The sequence below is a fragment of the Canis lupus genome, chromosome 27, assembly GCF_011100685.1.
Source record: "Canis lupus familiaris isolate Mischka breed German Shepherd chromosome 27, alternate assembly UU_Cfam_GSD_1.0, whole genome shotgun sequence".
NCBI lineage: Eukaryota > Metazoa > Chordata > Mammalia > Carnivora > Canidae > Canis > Canis lupus.
Genome location: NC_049248.1, coordinates 41568266 through 41589149, shown reverse-complemented (window position 1 = coordinate 41589149; position 20884 = coordinate 41568266). Strand labels below are relative to the sequence as shown.

At 50.7% G+C, this 20884-nt stretch overlaps 1 protein-coding gene and 1 long non-coding RNA gene across 15 annotated transcripts in view; one reads left to right on the top strand and one right to left on the bottom strand.

The window, feature by feature from the left end:
• Positions 1-569: 569 nt before the first annotated feature.
• LOC119866373 lies at positions 570-13250 on the bottom strand. Of its 7 annotated transcripts, none has more exons than XR_005380122.1 (4): positions 10105-12387; positions 2737-7964; positions 2474-2625; positions 570-848 (listed from the first exon to the last, which is right to left on the bottom strand). It is a non-coding gene; the product is annotated as an uncharacterized LOC119866373 (long non-coding RNA). The 7 variants fall into 7 exon arrangements; XR_005380124.1 differs by lacking the exon at positions 570-848 and adding an exon at positions 12839-13250 and having other exon boundaries at positions 2368-2625; positions 11427-11504; XR_005380121.1 differs by lacking the exon at positions 570-848 and adding an exon at positions 12839-13249 and having other exon boundaries at positions 2368-2625; positions 10105-11504.
• Positions 12672-20884, top strand: part of MCRS1 (microspherule protein 1) — a 9378-nt gene continuing 1165 nt past the window's right edge. Inside the window, exons 1-13 of one of the 8 annotated variants that reach the window (XM_038577571.1) lie at positions 13019-13108; positions 14022-14084; positions 14320-14439; positions 14962-15100; positions 15449-15587; positions 16175-16333; positions 16480-16589; positions 17496-17604; positions 17873-18011; positions 20004-20079; positions 20396-20424; positions 20539-20631; positions 20787-20869. In XM_038577571.1, coding sequence (XP_038433499.1) covers positions 14430-14439; positions 14962-15100; positions 15449-15587; positions 16175-16333; positions 16480-16589; positions 17496-17604; positions 17873-18011; positions 20004-20079; positions 20396-20424; positions 20539-20631; positions 20787-20869 — 1086 coding nt within the window. In that variant the 5' untranslated portion in view covers positions 13019-13108; positions 14022-14084; positions 14320-14429. The other 7 variants (XM_038577572.1, XM_038577570.1, XM_038577575.1 and 4 more) reach the window with 7 other exon arrangements.

Sequence of the window (20884 nt, the reverse complement as noted above, 5' to 3'; positions counted from 1 at the left end):
ATGATGTCAGAGTAGAAAATGACTTTTGAGCTATGGTTTAACATGTGGCAAGGATGCCTGGTCCAGGAGGAAGTTAAGAGACAATCCTGATACAGGTCTTACACAGGACAGCCGTGGTAGCCCACTGCTCCTGGCCTTTCAGATCCCAGGCTTATCCTTTCTTTGGAGGCTTCATCCCAATCATATCCCATATAATAAAATGCCCTCACACTAAATGTACTGCTTTAAGTCATTTGAAAGGATTTATATAACTTTTCTTTGGAAATAACCAGCTATGAGCTTTTTTAACATGTTGTTGGCTGTGACTTAACAATCTTCATGCATAGAGATGAAACATAACAAGTTTTGTAAATGTAATGAGAATATTTTAATATTAAATTTGACAGTATAATGAAACAATGTTTTGTAAACAATTGCATATTAAGATTTTTACATTTTTGTATTTTGATGCCAATGACATTTTATTTTATTTTTTTTTAAAGATTTTATTCATGACAGACACAGAGAGAGAGAGAGAGTGAGAGAGAGAGAGAGAGAGAGAGAGGCCGAGATGCCAGCAGAGAGAGAAGCAGGCTCCATGCAGGGAGCCTGACATGGGACTCAATCCCGTCTCTAGGATCACATCCTGGGCTGAAGGTGGCGCTAAACCACTGAGCCACCCAGGTTGCCCCGCCGATGACATTTTAAAGGTTTTGTACATTTTTGTAGGCTCTTGGCACTGTGCTAGAGGTGCCTAGTGGCTCCACCTGCTCTGGTGATGGAGGACTTTGACTTTCTGGACATACTCTAGCAAGGTCTCTGGCAAACAAGCAGAGTGTCTGACAGATTCTTGTTGACAGTTTCATCTCCTGGAAGGCAAAGAAGTCCTAGATTGTCCAACCTGTGAAGCCTAGAGGTTTAGACACCAAGGAGATATATCTCTATCCATGTCTCTCTAGTATGTTATGTGATATATATGATATTTATCTAGTTATGAGGTTTTTTATATTATACATGAGCCTCATTTTTTTTTTCAGAGCAAAGTTGATGTACTTGGCCAAATAAGATATCACCTCCACCCCAAAAAAGCCTCCAGGAAGCCCATGACATGGGAAGGAATACTTCTTGGTGTATTTTTTTGAGCCAGATTTGGGAGTCGGCCATAACTCTGTTTGCATGGCCCATGGCCTTGGAGGCCTCCAAGATGATGAACCAACAGTAATGTGAAGAAGGGAAGAAACATGAGGAAAGGGTCTACTTGAAGCCCTAAGCATGACCTGCAAGGAGGCATTGGTAAAATGGAAAGGACAAAAACCCTTTGAAGACAACCCAGCCAAAGAGCCAGGGAGAGGAAAGCCATGCCAGGTCTTGTTTTCCATGTACTGGGAAGGCCAACTGGAAAGTCAGAAAAAGGATGAGCATGGCTCCATGATTGGAGGAGTTATCTTCCAAAATAAATTTTTTTAACTAAAATAAATTTCAAAAGAGCATGGCTAACATATAGCTGTCAATCGGAGACTTTGAAATAGCTATGTTTGCTACAAATAGTCTAGTGGAAAAGGTCAACAACATGCATAACAAATGGGGAATTTGGGCAAAGAATAGAAAACTATAAAAGAGAAATGGAAAAATGGAAATGCTGGAAGTGAAAACGTTAATATCAGAGATGAATTCCTTCCACAGGTTTATCAAACTGGACAAAAGCAGACAGGAAAAATAATCTGTGAACCTGGAACTATATCAACAAAAATGAACCAAATTGTATCACAAAAAGTAAAAGCAGACAGAGCAGACAGTTGAGCAAACCCAAAACTAAGTACCAAGACATATGGGACAATGACAAATGGTCTAACACATATGTAATGCAAGTCTCAGAAGAAGAGGGGAGACAGAATGGGGCAGAAGAAATATCTGAAGAGATGATCACTCAGAATCTCCCAAATAACAAAAGACAACAAGCCACAGATCCAAGAAGCTCAGAGATCCCCAAACAGGATAAATAGGAAGAAAAACGTAGCTAGGCACATCATAGTCAAACTGTTGAAACCAGAGAACATCTTGACAGGAGCCAGAAAGACGCAGCGCCTGGGTAGCTCAATCAGGTAAGCATCTGACTCCTGATTTCGGCTCAGGTCATGGTCTCAGGGAGGTGAGAGCCAGTCCCTTGTCCAGCTCCATGCTCAGTGGGGAGTCTGCTTGGATTCTCTCCCTCTGCCCCCCCACCACTTGTGTACTCTCTCTCTCCAAGAAGAAAGACAGAAAGAAAGAAAGAAAAAGAGAAAGAGGGGATCCCTGGTGACTCAGCGGTTGAGCGCCTGCCTTTGGCCCAGGATGTGATCCTGGAGTCCCAGGACCGAGTCCCACGTCGGGCTCCCTGCATGGAGCCTGCTTCTCCCTCTGCCTGTGTCTCTGCCTCTCTCTCCCTGTCTCTCATGAATAAATAAATAAAATCTTTTTTAAAAGAAAAGAAAGGCCAGAAAGAAAGACAAATTACATAGGAAAACAAGAAACAGTCGTATTAGAAACTCAGCCAGATGGTTCCTGAGGCCCGGCTGTACCCTTGCCTGAGAGGTCCACGGGATAACCAGGAGCGTTCCAGGACGTTTCCTCATTTGGAGACCAATAGCTTGGGCAGTTTTCTGTTACCTGCAAAACACAATGGGCTGCGGGTGAGCAGCACCCTACAGCCCGGCTCTCTTCACAGCCTGCAGCCCGCTCCCCACGCGGCCACACCCAGGCCCCCCTCCTCACACACACCCCGCCTTGAGCTGGCTGTGGCTCCCTCAGCGACTGTTTACCGGCTGTGACCTGGAAGGAGGCAGAGTCCGTAGAGGCTAAACATACTAATCCACGGGCCTCAGCGCCCGTCAAGGTGGGCCCCGGGATCAGACTGTGGCTCCGAATCCTTTCCCCAAACACGACCCGCCTCCAACAACCAAAGCCCGAGTCCGGTTGGGACACCACCTGTCAGAGCTCTGCTGAGTGGATGGTCTTTGCCATTGGTGGCAACGTTTATGAGAGGCAGACAGTTGCCAAGGATTCAGAGTTGCCATGGGATCAGGAAGATTCAGGTGTCGGCCCCCAACCCCAGTTCAGAGTATCCCTGTGTTGGCTTCTGCGGTCTCGCCTTCCAGAAGAGAGTTCCTTTACTAGAGGAGCCACAAGGAGGCGGCAAAGAGCTTGTTTCAGGGCCTCAGCTGGCCTGGAGTCCCAGGGGCTGGATTTAAAATCTGAGAACTTGAGCACTGGGTGTTATTCTATATGTTGGTAAATTGCACACCGATAAAAAATAAATCTATAAAAATCAATCAATCAATCAAATCTGAGAACTGCCGGCAAAAGGGACACAAGTGAAGCTGGTGGGCTTGGCCTGAGGAGGTACTCGGCTGAGTGTGGAGAGCGAAGTCTGGCAAAGGTAGAGCAAAGAGACAAGGATTCCCGACTCACCTCAGACATCTGGATCCTGCGGACAGTTCTGGTAGCCAGAGGCCTCTCCCTCAGTTGGGGCCCCCTGCGCCTCCCTTGCCCACCCGGGCCGGGTCCTCAGCTCTGCAGTTCAGGGAGCTCTCCTTGCAAATGACTTTTCAGGCAACTGTGTTTAGGAATACCAGGAAGCCCTTCCTGGACACTTCCTCAAACCTGCGTCACGTCAGGTGACGCATTCATTCATTCATTCATTCATTCATCCAACACTTAACACTTAGCACGGCTCTAGGCATGACGGATACAGTTTTGAAGAAAGTCAATTTTTTTTTAAGTGTCTTCATGGAGTTTATATTCCATTGCGGGGAAACAGGCAAGAAATTAAAAATACAATACATAAAAAAAAAAAAATACACCACATGTTAGGCGGTAAAAGATGTGGTGGAGAAACACAAATTTCAAGAGGGTAAGGTACCAGAACAAAGGGGTTCCCATTGAAAATAGGTCACGTCAGGCCTCACTGAGGTGACGTTTGAGTAGTCTTGAGGAGGTGAGATGCGCCGTGGGGCGTCCCGGCCAACTCAGGGGGCAGCAGGCCTCCAGTGGGGCTTGGGCCGGGGTAGTGAGTGGGGGAACAGAAGGAAGGATGAGGGAGAGGGGACCAGGGGACAGCTCAGTGCCTTGCAGACCATGGTAAGGACTTCTTTTTCACTCTGAACGAGCGGGAGCCACGTTTATTTGGAATGAAATGGGAACCACTGCAGAATTTTGAGCAAATGAGTGGCATGATCTGAGCCACACTTTAAGAGCATCGCTCTGGTACACCTGAAACTAATGTAACCTTGTGGGTCAACTATAATTAAAAAACAAACTGGGGAATGGGGGTGGGGGAAAGCATCCCTCTGGCTGCAGTGATGAAAACAGTGATGAAGGCTGGGAGGGGGACGCAGAGAGACCAGTCAGAAGCCATTACCATTCCCATCCCATTCAGGAAGGCTTAGTAAGGGAGCTCAAATGCCCTCCCCTCCTCCTAATCCTCCCTAAAATCCCTTTTATTCAAGCATCACCCAGCCTTGGTCAACCTTGCCTTTGTTCTGGGATTAGTGACAGGCCTGTCCTCAGCCCCACCAGACCTTAGGCTCTTGAAGAGCAGATGCCCAGTTGCTTCACAGCTGTAGCTTCTCCCAGCACAGAGGGCTGTGCACATAGAAACCAAGTCAGACTCTCCCCAAGGAATGAGTGATCCCATCCGTCCTTAGTTGACCTGCCTACTCTTAGCTCAGAGGCTGCTTCTGGGCTGTGCTTCTGCCTGGAGAGCCACATCTTTGTGTTAAACGTCTTACCACTAGAACAGCCCTAATTTGGTCTGCTGGCCGACTTCACAGTCCCTCAGTAGTGCCACATTTACAAAACACACTTGTCACTGCCCTGCAAACACAGGCTCTCAGAACTGGCAGGAAGCACATACAAAAAAACAAAAAACCAAAAAGCAGTTTGCCAAAGCCATTGGCCCCTCTGGAGGCTTCTGAGAGTAAATTAAATGAGTATTTATTGAGTCAAACATTTATTGAGCACCTACTGCGGAGCGGTGCTCTAACTAGGCACTGAGGGTATAAAAGTGAATAAAGGAAGATCCCAAGGATCTTACTGTGGATGTAAGGTACAGACCATATGCAAAGCACTGGAGTGCTACAATAAATAGAATTAGGTCCTTGGGGGCACCTGGGTGGCTCAGTGGTTGAGTGTCTGCCTTTGGCTCAGGACATGATCCTGGGGTTCTAGGGTGGAGCCAAGCTGATGATTTTCAAAGCAAGTAGTGGTGGTTCCAGGTCTGTGCTTTAGAGAGGCAGCTGTGGCAATGTGAAGGCATTACACAATGGATGCACGGAAACCCAATAAGGAGAGCAGCAACAAAGGTTTGAACCCAAGTAGTGTAAGAACCAGCCTTGATTGGATTTACTCATTCATGCCCTTAATTGTTCACAGAGCTATGTATTATGTGCAAGATATCTATCCTTGGACTCTTTGAAAATAGGGATGGAACAGACAGGGAGGAAACAAAGAAAAAAACTCAGTTTATGTCAAGGGTATCATTATCAAGTAAGAGACACCACTGAAATGCCACCACATTCTTCCCTTGACTTCGGCCGTGTGATATTTGGTTTCCCTCCTATGTCCCTATACTCCTGTAGCTCCTCTAGCAGCTCATTGTCTTCAGCCAGCGTACTCTTTGGGTTGCTTCAATACCTGGCCTCTCTCCTTTCCTCATGCCATAAGATGTCCCCAAATGACTTCATCCTCTATGGCCTCCTCTATGATCATGACTCCCAAATTTATCTGTAATTCCAGTCTCTCTCGTGAGTCATAGAGCTGTATATCCAAACACTCAATTGAATGTGTCAACAGGTTGGTTGCCCACTGGGACCTCTAGCTCAATTCATCCAAATAAAACTCATCTTTCCTTCTCACTCAAACCAACTTCTTCACTTGCACTCCCTATCTCATTGTATAACCATCACTCTCCATCTATCACCAAATCTAAAGACCGGGGTATCACCAGTGTCTTGTCTCCTGCACCTCTACACACAGTCTATTCCCAAGCCCTAACCAGTCTACATTCTATAGGACTTGTCTTTGGTGACCACCTAATTTAGGCCACTGATTGAACTCCCTGTCCATAGTTTTACTCTTGCAATCCATGTTCCATGCTAGGCCAGAGAGATCTTTCTCAAATCCAGATCTTATATGTCTGGATAAAAATTCTTTAATAGCTCTTCATGAGTTTAATCATGGCCCACAAAGCTTTTTCTGACAGCTCTTCAGCTTGGCTGTATGATATTCCATTGTATGGATGGGCCAGAATTTATTTAACAAGCCTCCTAGTGATAGATGTTTGAGTTATGTGTAAACCTCTGCTACTCTAAACAATGTTATAGTTGATAACTTTGTACATTATCTTGTATGGGTGCAGGTATATTGGATCAGAAATTATGTGCATTTTAAATTTTGACAAATATCAACAATTTACACTTCTGCCAGTAACAAATAGGAGGGCCTATTTCCCCGCAACCATGCCAAGGGAATATTATCAGATGTCTGGATTTTTTGCCAATCTGTAGCTTAAAAATTATATATAAATGTAGTTTCAATTTTCTTGTGAGGTTGACTATTTTTTCATGTCTAAGAGCCATTTATCTTTCCTTTGATGTTAACCATCCCGTTCTCTTATTGGATTTTTGTTCTTTGTCATATTGATTTGAGGGGATTTTGTATATATTAAGCAAATTAGTCCCTTTGTCTATGATAGGAGTTGCAGATATTTCCCCCTGCATGCCATTTGTCTTGGTTTATGGTTGGTTTTTTTTTGCTCTGCAGACATTATAGATTTTCATGTTGACAGAATTGGTCTTTCTTTTTTATGCTTTGGGAAATTCTGTGCTATTCTGACAAATGCTTTCTCTGCTATGGCATTATACATCTTTGGTTGTATCCTTTTACATTTATTTAAACACAATTGATTCATATGGATTTATTTTAGTGTAAAAACCAAGGCAGAGAAACGACGTTTTTTTTCAGGCAGTCACACGATTGTTTCGATACCACTTATTGTATAATCCATTTTTCCCTGCTGATAGACAATTCCATCTTTATCATACACTTACATTTTAAATGTCTCGAGTCTATTTCTGGATTCTCTATTTGGTTCTCTGGATCGAATTGCCTGTGTATGTACGTGTTCCCTGGATTTTACTATTTTAATTATTGTAGCTTTTATATCTGGTAGAACTATTTCTCTCACCAACCTCTTTCAGAATGTTCATGGCTACTCTGATGCAGAAATTTCCATATGAGCTTTGTATTCAGATTATGTAGTCTGTTGGTATTTTTATTAGTTTGTGTTAAATTTATAGATTAATTTATGGAGAACTGACATCTTTATGACAGTGAGTCTTTCTAACCCAAAATAGAATATGCCTTTCCATTTATTCAAGCCTCTTTTTTGTGTTCTTTGCTAGCATTTTAGTATTGGGCACCTAAATTTATTAAGATTACTCTTGGTTAGTTAACTTTGCTGTAGCTATTGTAAATGATATATTTTATTCCCCTATATTTTCTAATTGGCTGTTGTTCACTGGCTTTTTACATATTAACTTGTACCTACTTTGCTAAAATGTCTTATTTCTATCAGTTTTGCAGTTGATGTCCTTGGATTTTCTAGGTAGGCTATTATTTCATGAATAAAGATAATTTTACCTCTTTTCCAGTTTTTTTTTTTTTTTTACCTCATTCCTTTCTCTTCTGTAATTAAGTAGGCTAGTACTTCCAAAATAATATTAAATAAAAATAGTCACAGGGGCCATCCTTGTGGAATATTAACTTTAATGGGAAAAACTTAGGTTTTCTCATTAAGCATGACTCTGGCTTTTGGACTGTGATGCATACACCTTGTCATGTTCATGAAGCCACATGTTTCATAGTTTGTCTGTCCTTCTCTGCCCTAGGGACCGCTGTTTCAGGAGGCTCCAGTATGAGGCTCTTCCTTGGCAGATGGTTTCTCTTCCCTTGGAGAAAAAAACATGGGTACAGATACCAAGTATATGTTGACTTAAAATGCATTGTGAATCCAAAGGTAACTTTGTACTGGTTAACAGCTTTATGAAATTTGACTTTCTGAACTGGCATAGTTGAGCCAATAGTGGATAGAGCCTCTGTCCTCTGAGTGCCCAGAAGGTAGTAGCTTTAGGTGAGAGGGAAACTGGACCTTCTCTAGAGGACACGAATGGGGACAGGCTGTGCTATCACGGTTTAGGTCCTACACTCTGCTGACCTGGCAGGTGACACTATGACCCAAGCCCTAAGAACTGTACCAACAGCTAACATTTCGGAATACTTGCTATATACTATCTGCTTGTTTACGTGATTTACTCCTCAGAACCATCCTATGAAGTAAGACTATTATTTCCCCCCAGATGATGAAACTGAGGCAAGATGTAGCTTGCTGAAGGTCACAAGCTGAGGTTTAAAATCAGGCAGTTTGACTCCAGAGCCTTTGTTCTTAACCACCATACTCTAATCCCCAGCAGGAGCAGCCTGGGACTCTGAGTGGCTGAACAAAAATCCAGGAGAAATCAGGTGCAGTCTCCATTGTAAACCAGGGGAAGAGGCCAGACTGTGAAAGACTACTCCGGAGCCAGAGATGGTTAACTGGGGGGCTGGACAACTGGTGCTATTGCTAGCTCTTCTTTTTATTCACACTCTCCTTTCTTTGTGTTCCTTTGCTGGCTCCTCCTCAAACCCAATCTTAAACATTGGAGTGCCCCAGGCGCTGGCCTTGGATCTTCCCCATTCTCTGTCCACACCCTTCCCTAGGTACCAACATCTAGATCTTCATGATAATGATTCCCTTGTGTGTACCTCCAGGCTAGGCCTCTTCCCCACCTGGACGAGAGTGTCTAACCACTCCACTCAACACTTCCACAGAAATACCTCCCAGGCATTTCAATCTTGTCTACAGACTCTTCCCTTTTACCCCAAGACAAACCTGCTCCTCCCACAGACTTCTTTTCTGTGAGTTTATTCAGCACAGTTACTCAACAAATATTGGTTAAGCACCCACTATAACAGTGAACAAAATAGACAAAACCCCCTATCCTAATAAAGCTTCTATTCTACTGTCAGGAGATTATGCAATAAATGGGAAAATGTAAACAAATTACATCACACATTAGAAGGTAAGTGCTAAGCACACTGTGAAATGTTGGGGCTCAGAGTGAATGATCTAGAAATAATTCTTGAGACGTCTTCAGTGCAAAAAAGGTGGTCTTATTTATTAAACCAAGGGGACAGGACCTGTGAGCAGAAAGAGAGGCACTGGGGTTGTGACAGGTGACTGATTATATACTTTCAAATTGGGAGGGGGTCAGGGACAGCATTAAACCTCTAAAGAATTTTGGAAACAAGGTTTCTAGGACCTTGAGTGGTCATTTATTACTGTTTAGTAAACCCTCACTTGTGAGACCCTTCAGATGTGTATTAGTGGGCCATTTGCTTGGAGGATGATTGCTAACTTATATCTTGGGGGTTAGAGATAAAGAAGTTTCCAAAGTAATTTCTGTATGTTTAAAGTAGAATCACAGGATCCTGAGGGGCCAGGATAATGTTCAGCTAACACTGCCTTTTGCCCTTAGCAAACTATTAACATCGAGGCAGCTGAATTCCTTTTTTTTTTTTTTTAATATTTTATTTATTTATGATAGTCACACAGAGAGAGAGAGAGAGAGGCAGAGACACAGGCAGAGGGAGAAGCAGGCTCCATGCACTGGGAGCCCGACGTGGGATTCGATCCTGGGTCTCCAGGATCGCGCCCTGGGCCAAAGGCAGGCACCAAACCGCTGCGCCACCCAAGAGGAAAGTCACTCTGCCTATTTTAAGGACTTGTCAAATGGGCTATAAGTAGCAAAGAAATTTACAAAAAATTTTTTTTGTTTTACCTTTGTTTCCCACATCAAGAAGAAAAACAAAGCAGGGAAGGGGCAAAGAGTATAAGGATGGGGACTGAAATTTTAGAGGGCAAGTGAGAGGAGCAGGAGATGAAGTCAGAATAACAAGGCTAGGCCAGGAGTTTTGCCCAAAGAAGATGGAGGATTTTGAACAGATGCCTGACATGAGTGGATTTCCACTGTAACAGGGAAACCCTATTACCTGAACAGCTGTGAAGAAACTGGAGGAGGCTGAATGTAGGGACACCATGTCCAGCAATGGTTCAGGTGAGAGATAATGGATCCGGGGTGAGACCGGGAAACTGAAGGGAGTCCCTGAAAAACTACTTTTTCCACTGTATTTCCTCCTTCTATTCTTGCTAGGACTGGCACCCCTGCATTACACATGCATATAGAACAGATAATCAATGTCCTCCTTGTAGAAGCCACTTCTGGGCAAGAGGCTTGAGCAACCCAATGTAAAAACAGCCCACAACATCCCCCTGGCTGACCAGAGGTGATCCACCTCATGATAGCCACAGGCCCTAACTAACCAATGGGCTACTTACAACCAGGCACAGTTACCAAAAAGGGGGAAATCCCATACGTCCCCATACCTCCTCACCTTCCCCCTTTAAATACAACCTTCCCCACACACACTGCCTAGTGGCAGAAAATTTCTCCTTTACTGTCCTGCCCACGGCTCCCTTGCTTGCAGCATATTCAATCAACTTTTATCTCTTTTGTTTTGCCTTGGGTGGATCCCTTTCTCCGCCTGCACCACATCTCTGGCTTCCACCCGACTGGTCACCCCACATTTGGGAGGGTCCCCGACTGATCGGAGAGACACCACACTCCTTGTAAAGGTCAAGAGTTTAATGATTTCTTTGGAGTCTTCCAGCACAATAGATAACATCTAAGGAGAGACTGGATGGGATGTCACGAACACTTTCCAAGACCACTGACTCACTAAGACCCCTAGCTCCAGGGTGTAAATAACTTATGAAAGATACCTAAACACTTGCCTTTGTTCCTGGATGCAGGAATACCAGACCACCATCCACAATAAAAACCCCTAGGCCCTAAGCAAAGAGGAGATTCACTCTTTCCTTCCTGAGTCTCCTGGCTGCTATGTCCGTATCTACACACAATACATCGTTAATAAACTGCTCTCACTTCCTCTCAGCTACATTAGATTTCTATCCTCCTCAAAGCCAAGCATCTTCTTGGCTGGTCCCTTGGGGTCTCCTCCGGGTCTTCAGGCCCAGCCAGCCTGCATGAAGGGGATGTGGGTCAGGAGAAAAGTGGACAAGCCAACGAGGTAGGGCCAGATTCTGGATATATTCTAATGGGGGCTCCAGTATGCACCCAGTGTCTCGGGCCAAAGAGCTAGGTCTTATCCTTGATTCTTCCCCTTCCCTCATATCCCATATCCCATATCCAAGCCATCAGCAAGTTCTTGTGCTTCTAGCTTCAAAGTCCCTGATTCAGTTCATCTCCACTTACCCCCACAACCCAGCTACACCACCTGGACTTATCTCTCACCTGGACTGCTGCAAGGAAGTTTCTTAGTCTCTGCTTCCTCTTTTACAATCCTTCTCCACAAACAGCCAGAGAGATCGTCTTAAAAATCAAATCATATCGCAGCAAGGATGCCTTCATTCGTAATCCTTTAAGAGCTTCCCAAAGCATTAAGAAGAAAGGCCCAAACCCACAGCATGAACTGTAATGGCTAATGCGATCTGCCCCTGCTGACCTCTGTTCTCGTATCCTTCCCTCTTTTTCTTGATTGTCCTTCTCCAGCCATACTGGGCTCCTTCCTGATCCTATTCACCAAATTCATTTCCGCTTTGCAGCTATGCTGTCCCCTCTTACTAGATCCTTACACATCCAGCTCTTTACATGACTGACCTGTCAACTGTTGATTCTCGGCTCAACTGCCCTCTCCTTAGAGCCCCCCCCCCCCATAACTCTCATCTAGTATAGATACCATACAATATCTCATCTAGTCCACACACTTATCAGAAAACTTGTCTTTCAGGGGAGACAAAATAGGTTATTACTCATTAAGGTCCCAGGCCATAGATGAGGTGTGTGTGGGGGTCATTAAGTAAGATCCCAGGCCATAGATGAGGGGTGTGTGTGGGTCATTAAGTAAGATCCCAGGCCATAGATGAGGGGTGTGTGTGGGTCATTAAGTAAGGTCCCAGGCCAGTAAAGGGGGGGGGGGAGAGGACTTTTGATGCAGAGGGTCATCACACACTGTCAGGACCAGAAGGACCAGCCTCCTATCTGACACTTGCATCCGCTGGCAATGTCCAGGCGACCTGTGGTTGACCCCTCCCTGGAAAGGACGGTCCTAACGGCCCTAACTGCTGGACAGCTTGGGAACTGGGATTTTCCTCATGCTGAGCTGCCACAGGATTCTTGGCAGCTGCTACACTTTTGTGGCCTCCCGAGGAAACGTAAAACAAACAGAAACCCTCCTTTTAGAGGTCTGTTTGGCTTCTCACCCCCAGACTTTCCCTGTAGGCTTGCTCTCCCGTCCCAAGCTTCTGTCCAGGGCATGCTCCTCTGCACGTCTCTCTCACCCACCGGGGTCCGCCCCGGCCTCCAGCAGCCCTGGTGGGATCTGGCGGACGCGGGGCGCCGCGCCCTCCTCCGGGCCCCCGCCGCCCTCCATCCGGGTCTTGGAATCAACCTCCCGGCCCTCGGCGCCCCACGTCGTCTCCCGCGCTGTGCCTAGCACGGGGCCCGACACCGCGCAGCTTCCCTAAAGCCGCCGGCGGAATCAAACAACGCACAATCGCCCCGGAACGACCAAGGACTCCTACGCCCCGTGGGAATTCAGACCCCGAAGTCGAGGCCTAGGCCCACCCCCACCCCGAGCCCGCCCTCGGCCTGGCCCGCTCCAGGTCTCGCCGTTCCCTTTGGCCGCTCTCCCCAGACGACTTCACCTCTCTGGGGCCTCCCGGCCCCGACGTCTCCCCCTGCGTTGTCCCAACTGGGAAAAACCTTTACTTTCGGCTCTTGGCAAAACCGGTCCTACGGTCCCGTCCCCCCGGTAGCCACGCCCCCCTCGTCACGTCCCCGGGCCGAACCGGAAGGGGTCGCGCCGCCCCTAGCTCGCAGACCCGGAAGTAGATGTGCCTCGCGGAAGCCGGGTTTGGCCCTGCGGCTGCTGCCGTCGCCGCGGAGAAATTGTTGGAGCTGGCAGCCTAGGAATGGTGAGACTTCGCGCTTCGCTTCTGAGGGTTCGGGGCAGAGTTTGGGGCGAAGTGGGGTTTTCCAGGGTGCCGCGGGGGAAGACCCCCCCCACACACGCACACAGTGTTTGGGGCCCCGCCCCGGTAGCGCCCCGAAAATCTGCGCATGCGTGGGCCGGCCCGGCCCAGAATCTGGTCCGAGATGTTACGCATGCGCAAAGGTGGAAAGCCGAAGGTGGGGTGAGAATTGGCCTAGGAGTCGCTCTCTGTCCCTCGCCACCCGCCCCGTGGGGGCTTCAACCGAGAGCATCGGGGTGTGCCCGGTGGTTTGCTTTTTGAGTTGCAGGGCTGACGTCCCCACTCTCGCCCCGAGCTCCAGAAACAGACCTGCACTAATGCCCCGCCTTGGGTGTGCACCTGGGGGAGAGCGAGGGCGGGGGGAGGACGGGGCGCAGAGCTAGCCTCAGCGCGCGGAGCGAGGCCCTCACCTGCTCCCCAGGTGTGCGGACACGCAGCCGTATCCCACGGAGCGGCGCGACTGGAGCGCTGGGGCAGGGCCGGAAGGCTGTGCGGAGTGCCGCCCTGGCCTCAAGGGGCGGGGCCCGCGAGCTCGCCCCGGGGAGTGCCCGGCGCCCCAGTCCTCCCGCGGTTAGGATAGGAGCAGGCGCCCCAGGGCAGGTGATGCTCCGTCCCCCAACCGCGTTTTTTTTTTTTTTTTTTTTTTTTTTTTCAGCTTCCACGCGGTACCACCTACTAAATCTTGAGCCAAAGCTGCAAAATGGGGGCGGGGGGAGGAGAGGGAGGGATGGACTGATTGGAATTCTATCTCATTTCCCCGCTTGGGCTTGGGAGGGCAGGGGAGGTGCTACTGAACTGAGTGGGCTGCGACGATAAGAAGTGAGCCAGTAATCCCTTGTTTCGTGCTGGTTTATAGCTGAAGCCCTTCACCTAGCGACTCTTGAGTAGAATCCTAGAGGTCCGTGGACCCCCTAAAATGGTACGTGTTCGTACATTTTTCTGGAGTGCACCGCTTTGATATTCTCAGAGATGCTGGTGACCTTTAGAAAGCTGTTGGTTTATCAGCGTCACATTGGCAGGATAGAGCCTTGTGTCCCTTTTCCTTGTGTCTTCTCCTACCTTAATGGGATCCTGGGGGAGCTGCTCCAGTATAAGGAGGTGAGGCTGGCCCGTTGGAAACCTGTGCGTCAGGGAGCCTCATTTCTCCTTTGCAGAATCTCCTCTCAGCCTCTAAGCTCACCTGGTCAGAATCCTTGGATGAGCCTGTGGGACCCTTCCTCCTAGCCCTGTGGTTTGGAACCAGTGGCTTTGGGACTGTAAGAGGATGGACAAAGGTAGTATGAGGCCGGGCCAGCTCCCCAAACGCTCAGGCGCCAAGCATCTGCTGATTCCACCCCGTGCCTGGCACGTATGTCTTTTCGTCCTGGCTGGGCATTGCCACCTCCCCCTGGGCCAGCACCACCCACGTACCTCTCGGCAGAGGCCACAATTGACTGACTTGCTGTTGAGCTGCCGCTCTTTGGCATGGCTGCATTTTGATGGCAGAGGGAACAGTTATGCCCAGAGCCCGGTGTGTCGGCATCACCAGTCTGACCTGAGCACCATGTGCTGCACGACATGACACGTGGCACCGGGAGAACTGCCCAGCGTGGAAGGTCTGGGCCAGGTCTGAGCCCAGATGGGATCTGGATGGCCAAGGAACTCCCACCTTAAAACCTCAAATGTCAAGGAAGCAGGGGAAGGGCCAGGAGGGCTGGCAGGCGATGGGGGTGGGCAGAGGAGGGGTCCCGTGTTCAGAGGCTCAAGGCTCTGCGAGGCACTTAGGAGACCTGAGTTCACCAGTTCTCTTCTTCTAGATTCTCAGGGGCTGCTAGATTCATCTCTGATGGCCTCCGGCACTGCCAGCCGCTCAGAGGATGAGGAGTCGCTGGCAGGGCAGAAGCGGGCTTCCTCTCAGGCCTTGGGCACCATCCCTAAACGGAGAAGCTCCTCCAGGTAGTAAGGGTTCAGGGGGCCAGGGACCGGGCAAGGGCATTGGGTGCTGCACACCTTTGCCACTGTTGGCAATGGCTGAGCCCTTCTGGGGCCTAAGTGTGGGTAGAGCTTTTTGCTTTTCCTGCCAAGCCCCTCTCTGTGGGACGTGGGCAGAGGAGGGAGATACTAGGTCTTTGACGTGAACTCTTTGTGGCGCGGTACCCTGTCATCTCAGAGGGCTGGAGCGCACAGTTCAGGCCCCATCCACTGCGCTGGAGCCAGGAACCTGCTCTGTTTCAGAGCCTGGGTGTGTATGAGTGGGTACGGGGGAAGGGGCAAGGGATGCTCACTGGGCAGGACTCTCCACAGATTCATCAAGAGGAAGAAGTTTGACGATGAGCTGGTGGAGAGCAGCCTGGCTAAGTCCTCTACCCGGGCGAAGGGGGCCAGTGGGGTGGAGCCAGGGCGCTGTTCAGGGAGTGAACCTTCCTCCAGTGAAAAGAAGAAGGTGAGAGATTATGAGATGTGGGGGGCTGGGGCCAGATTTTGTATTTCCCCACCACCTTTGCCAGCTGGCAGGAGCCCCGCAGGAGAGGCTTGTGAGAAAATCCGGGGGCCCTAGCCCCAACCTCAGCTGCCTCCCTCCTGGGAGCCCATCTCTTCTTGCTGCTCCCCTCACACACACACACCCTGTCAGTGCGTCCTGTATCACATTCTGTGTGGGAGGCATGGAGCGTGCATCTATTCTGGGAGCAGACAGCCTGTTCCCAGCATTGCTGGGTGTAAAAATAACCCCCCAGGTGGCATTGCTCTGGCCCTAGACACCGTATCAGTCAGAGTAGTTTCCTGGTATCCTCCCCACCTGCCCTCCACCCTGGAGTTGAAGGTGCTACCAGCAAAGAGGAGACCCCATAAGGTCCTGGGCCATGTAGAAGTGCTCTGAGCGGGTGGGGACTAGAAAGCTGAGCTCCTGCCCATGTTGCTTACGGTCCGTGAGCCTGGGGCTGCCACACACAGTATGGAAAGCTCCAGGCCTGAAGCCCGAGCTGCCCCTCTGCCAGCTTGGAGCTCATTCTCTTCCTGTCCCCTGCCCAGGTGTCCAAGGCCCCTAGCACTCCTGTGCCACCCAGCCCAGCCCCAACCCCTGGACTCACCAAGCGTGTGAAGAAGAGCAAACAGCCACTTCAGGTGACCAAGGATTTGGGCCGCTGGAAGCCTGCGGATGACCTCCTGCTTGTCAACGCTGTGCTGCAGGTAGTGCTTCTTGGCCTGGGCTGCACGTCCCCTTCCTCTGCCCAGCCTGCAGTCCCCAGCCCCAAAATAGCCCCGCGCCCCGGGGGTAGCAAGGGAAGGCTTCTTCCAGGCTCTGAGGCTGAGGCCAACCCATCTGGGCCTTGCAGACCAACGACCTGACATCTGTCCATCTGGGCGTGAAGTTCAGCTGCCGCTTCACCCTTCGGGAGGTTCAGGAGCGCTGGTACGCCCTGCTCTACGATCCTGTCATCTCCAAGTGAGTGGGGCTGGCTCCAGCAGCGGGAAGGTACTGGGAACCAGAATTTGGCTCCTGGAACAGACAGGACTATACAAGGGCCCACAGGAGGGGCCTGGGAGGCAGGACTCATGGGACCTTGCATCCTCTGGGATGGTATTGAAACCAGCCAGGCTGGGGAGGGAAGCTTCTCCCTGCTGCCAACCCTGCTAGCCCTGGCCTGATGCTGAAGGAAGGGGATCTGGAAGCTGAAGAAGTAGCTTGGGAGAGAACATCCGAATGAGCAGGAGCCCTGGTTCCACCACTGTGTGCGCTGTGATTTGGGGCAGATCACTTCCCAGCCTTTCCACACTGACCTCCCATGATTTCTTCCTTCACAAGAAGGAGTCGGAACAAAAGAACAGGAGGGCCCCTAAAAGGCCAGGTTCCAAGTGAACCTGTGCACCCATGCGGCACACACTCTTCCTCCTCAGCCACCTCGCTTACCATCATCAGAGTTGATTGCAAGCCTAGCACCCGGCTTTTACTCCCTAGCACCACTTAAGCGTAGCCACGGCCCTGACAGGCCAGGAGGTGGGCGGGGCTCAACTTTGGAAAGAGGGTGTGGTGGGCAGTGGATGGCAGCTTTGGCCAAGCTAAGAGAAGGTCTTGGAGGAGCAGCAGCTTGTCTCAGGATCTCCCTCAGGACTGGCCTCTGGGGCCTGTGCCTTTGAGTCTCTTCAAGGGGGCAGACTCTGGACACTCGGTTGGCTGAGTTTGCCTGTGTTATGCTTTCAACAAACCCGTGAGGCCACAGGTGCTGTGCTGAGCCTTGAGCCTTTCTCTCAAGGGCCTGGCCTCTAGTTCTGGATCTCAAAGGCCTTCAGGAACCCCAGATGGCTTGACACCCTCCTGTCAACCCTGCCCTCTTTCTCCCTGTCCCCCCAGGCTGGCCTGCCAAGCCATGAGACAGCTGCACCCAGAAGCCATTGCCGCCATCCAGAGCAAGGCCTTGTTTAGCAAGGCTGAGGAACAGCTGCTGAGCAAAGTGGGATCGGTAAGGCTGAGGGGCCGGGGAGAGGCCTGACCACTGGGAAGACCCCTGACACAGGGAGGCCCCGTCGCCTGGAGACATGCCCTGCGGGTGCTCATATATCTGCAGGCACCTTTGTGGATGGGGTCCTCAGGAAGAGCCAAGACCGGCTCCCTCTTCTTCCAGCAGCTAGTGGGTCGGGGGATGGGGGCCAGGGGGGGGCGGTGCACAGCGGGTATGGCAGAGACGAGAACGAGAACACCCAGGTGCTGAGAACAGGCTTGCCCTCCAGACCAGCCAGCCCACCTTGGAGACGTTCCAGGACCTGCTGCACAGACACCCCGATGCCTTCTACCTGGCCCGTACTGCCAAGGCCTTGCAGGCCCACTGGCAGCTCATGAAGCAGTATTACCTGCTGGAGGACCAGACAGGTAACTGGCGCCGGGAGCTGGCGGAGTGGTGTGCGCGTGTGAGGTTGTCTGGGCTCGGCTGCCCTCGGGTGCCAGTAATGGATCCTTCCGAGGCCCCCGGTGCCTTGCCTGGGATCCTGAGCAAAAAGTCTAAATGAGAGGCTTGTCTCCCACTTCTGTTCTTGTCGTTGTTGACCTAGCGCACCGTCATGTAAGTGGCATGTTCTCCACGAATCACACTGAAACATGAGTAAAGTGTGAAAGTTCCCTTCGCTGCTTACCCTTCCCCGTTTCCTTCCCTAGAGATGCTACTACCCTAGAGAAGGTACTTTTTCTAAGTCTTTCTGCCCGTCTCCCCTCCCCACAATCCTCCTCGTTCCTTTGGCGCCGTCCAGAAAGCCCTTCACGCCCAGGCCTTCTGCTCCTGTTAGGCTCGCACTCCTAACGACGGGTACCGGGAAGGTCAGCTGCTAAACCGCGTGCAGCTCCTTGTTCCGTTTGGGACTTGGGTTCGGTCTTTCCTTGGACGTCGGTCATAGCATGGACGCTCTGCTCTCCCTTCTGGACAGTGCCGTCTGTCAGCGTCTCCAGGGTTGTTCCCGCGGTTCTAGAAATGAGGCTGTGCCTGTGTCCTCCACCTACTACTCCCTGGCCCTGCTGCTCCTGGTTATGAAAAGATACTCCTGCAAGAGGATTTTCAGGAATCTTGTCAGGGAGGGCCCCACCTTTTTCTTCTGAGGATTTCTGAATTTAGTGAGCAGCTCTCTCCACTCCTGCTACTGCCAGATTTCTGCTTCTGCCTCAGGCTCCGGTGTCCCTGAATCCCCACGGAGAGCGTGAACGCTGCTGGCTAAAGTCTATTTTTGCTGCTGTAGCTAGCTTCTTTGAAAGTTACTTTGTACAACTTAGAGATTCAGTTTTTCTCCCCGGGAGTCTTCTCTGGGGCATTGGATTTCTCCTTGGCCTCCTTGGCCGCACAGTGCTGGGATCCCTACACGCTGCTTAGCTCCCAAGCGGGTTTAGTGGGGTTTTAGGCAGCTGTGGTGGGGATGGAGCCCGGGGGGTGGGGGGGAGGTGACCACCCCAGTCCCTTGTCTCCCACAGTCTGACCTTGCAGTTGAGGGGAGGGTAGCATTTGTGGCTCCTGTGCAGCCTCCGTCACTTCCCTGGGAGGCAGTGAAGACTCCCCCGGTGTGGACACTGCTCAGCCGGCAGTTCTCAGGCCACCAGCTAGTGGGCGCTGCCACCACGCGACACCGCAGGCCGGGAGCCGCTGGCCAGGAGGCAGTTGTTCTGAGTTTGGGGGCCAATTTCTTTATAGTTGGACCAGAAAGAAAACTGAAAACCTTTCATGCAACTATTTATCCTCAATGTACTTGACGGACTGTGATACTCTATCCCATTTCGTATTTGTGAAACAAATGAAAACTGGTTTTGTGACCTTTAAGATATCATTAACCCACAGCTTGAAAAACGCTGGCGGAAGGCATGGTGGCTCTCTTCTGGCTCACCCTAAGTGGGGCTTGACTGGCATGTGCCCACCGCCTCTTGCTGAGTGTGGCCAAAAAGGTCGGGGAGTATATGATGTGAGAGAGGAGCATTTTGGATTTGGAATCGGGAAAGCGGGGCTCGAATCCTGGGTCTGTCCTAAACCTGAGGGCCGTGGTGTAGCCCTCCTTCCTGGAGCTGCCTCGGGCAGGGGCCTAGCGTCAGGGCCTTCCCTCCTAAGTTCACGGCTATGTGAGAGCTTCACACGCTGAAAAGCACACACAAAAGGTCAACTTTAATTCCCTTTTTTTCTAGAATCACCTCTGCCCTTAGCTGATGTCAGGACTGCTTTGTGTCACATTAGCTTGCTGCCCAGTCGGGCACGTGCTCTGTTACCTGTTGATCTCAGCACAGAACCGTGCACGTGTGGCCTGGTCTCCCTAGTTGGCCCCTGAGTTCAGTCCCCTTGCTGCAGAGGGTGGAGAGGGGGCAGCGGCGCTGACCATCTCTCCGTCCTTTGTTCAGTGCAGCCGCTGCCCAAGGGGGACCAAGTGCTCAACTTTTCCGACGCAGAGGACCTGATCGACGACAGTAAGCTCAAGTGAGTGGCTGAGGTCACAAGCAGGGTGCAGAGTGGAGTGTGTCCCGGGGACAGAGCTCTCCGGGCCGCCCGGCCCTACCTTCTGCGGCGGGGAGCTGAGCCCAGCGCACACTCAGCCTCATGCTCCGCTTGTCCCCTGGTCGCCTTGATGAGGGTCCCCACCACCACTCAGGGAAAGGAGGCTAGTCCAACAGAGGAGCAGCGTCTTGGGTTCCTCAGCCGAGGGACTCAGGGACACCTTAATGAGCCGAGTAGCACCTGATGGTCGTGGCAGGTGAGCTGGAAGTGGATCCTGACGTGTCTTTCTCCCCCACAGGGACATGCGGGATGAGGTCCTGGAGCATGGTGAGTGTACCCCGGTGGGGCTGTTAGGGGGTAGAAGCTCCTGCTAGCACAGAGGACCAGTACAAGGTACCGGTGGCCTCAGAGTGTCCCTCCTTACCACCCACCTTACCCCAGAGCTGACAGTGGCCGACCGGCGCCAGAAACGAGAGATCCGACAGCTGGAACAGGAGCTGCATAAGTGGCAGGTGCTGGTAGACAGCATCACAGGTGAGGAGGGCCAGGCTTCAGCTCCCTTCGCCCCACCCCAAGACCCCTGCTGGCCCGGCTGGGTGCACCCTCATCTCCCAGCCCCCGGCTCACTGCCTTCTGCCCTGTGGCCCTAAGGAGTGGGCTCTCCCTGACACAAGCCACTCTTCGCGCAGGTATGAGCTCTCCTGACTTCGACAACCAGACGCTGGCAGTGCTGCGGGGCCGCATGGTGCGGTACCTGATGCGCTCCCGAGAGGTAAGGCGGGCCCAG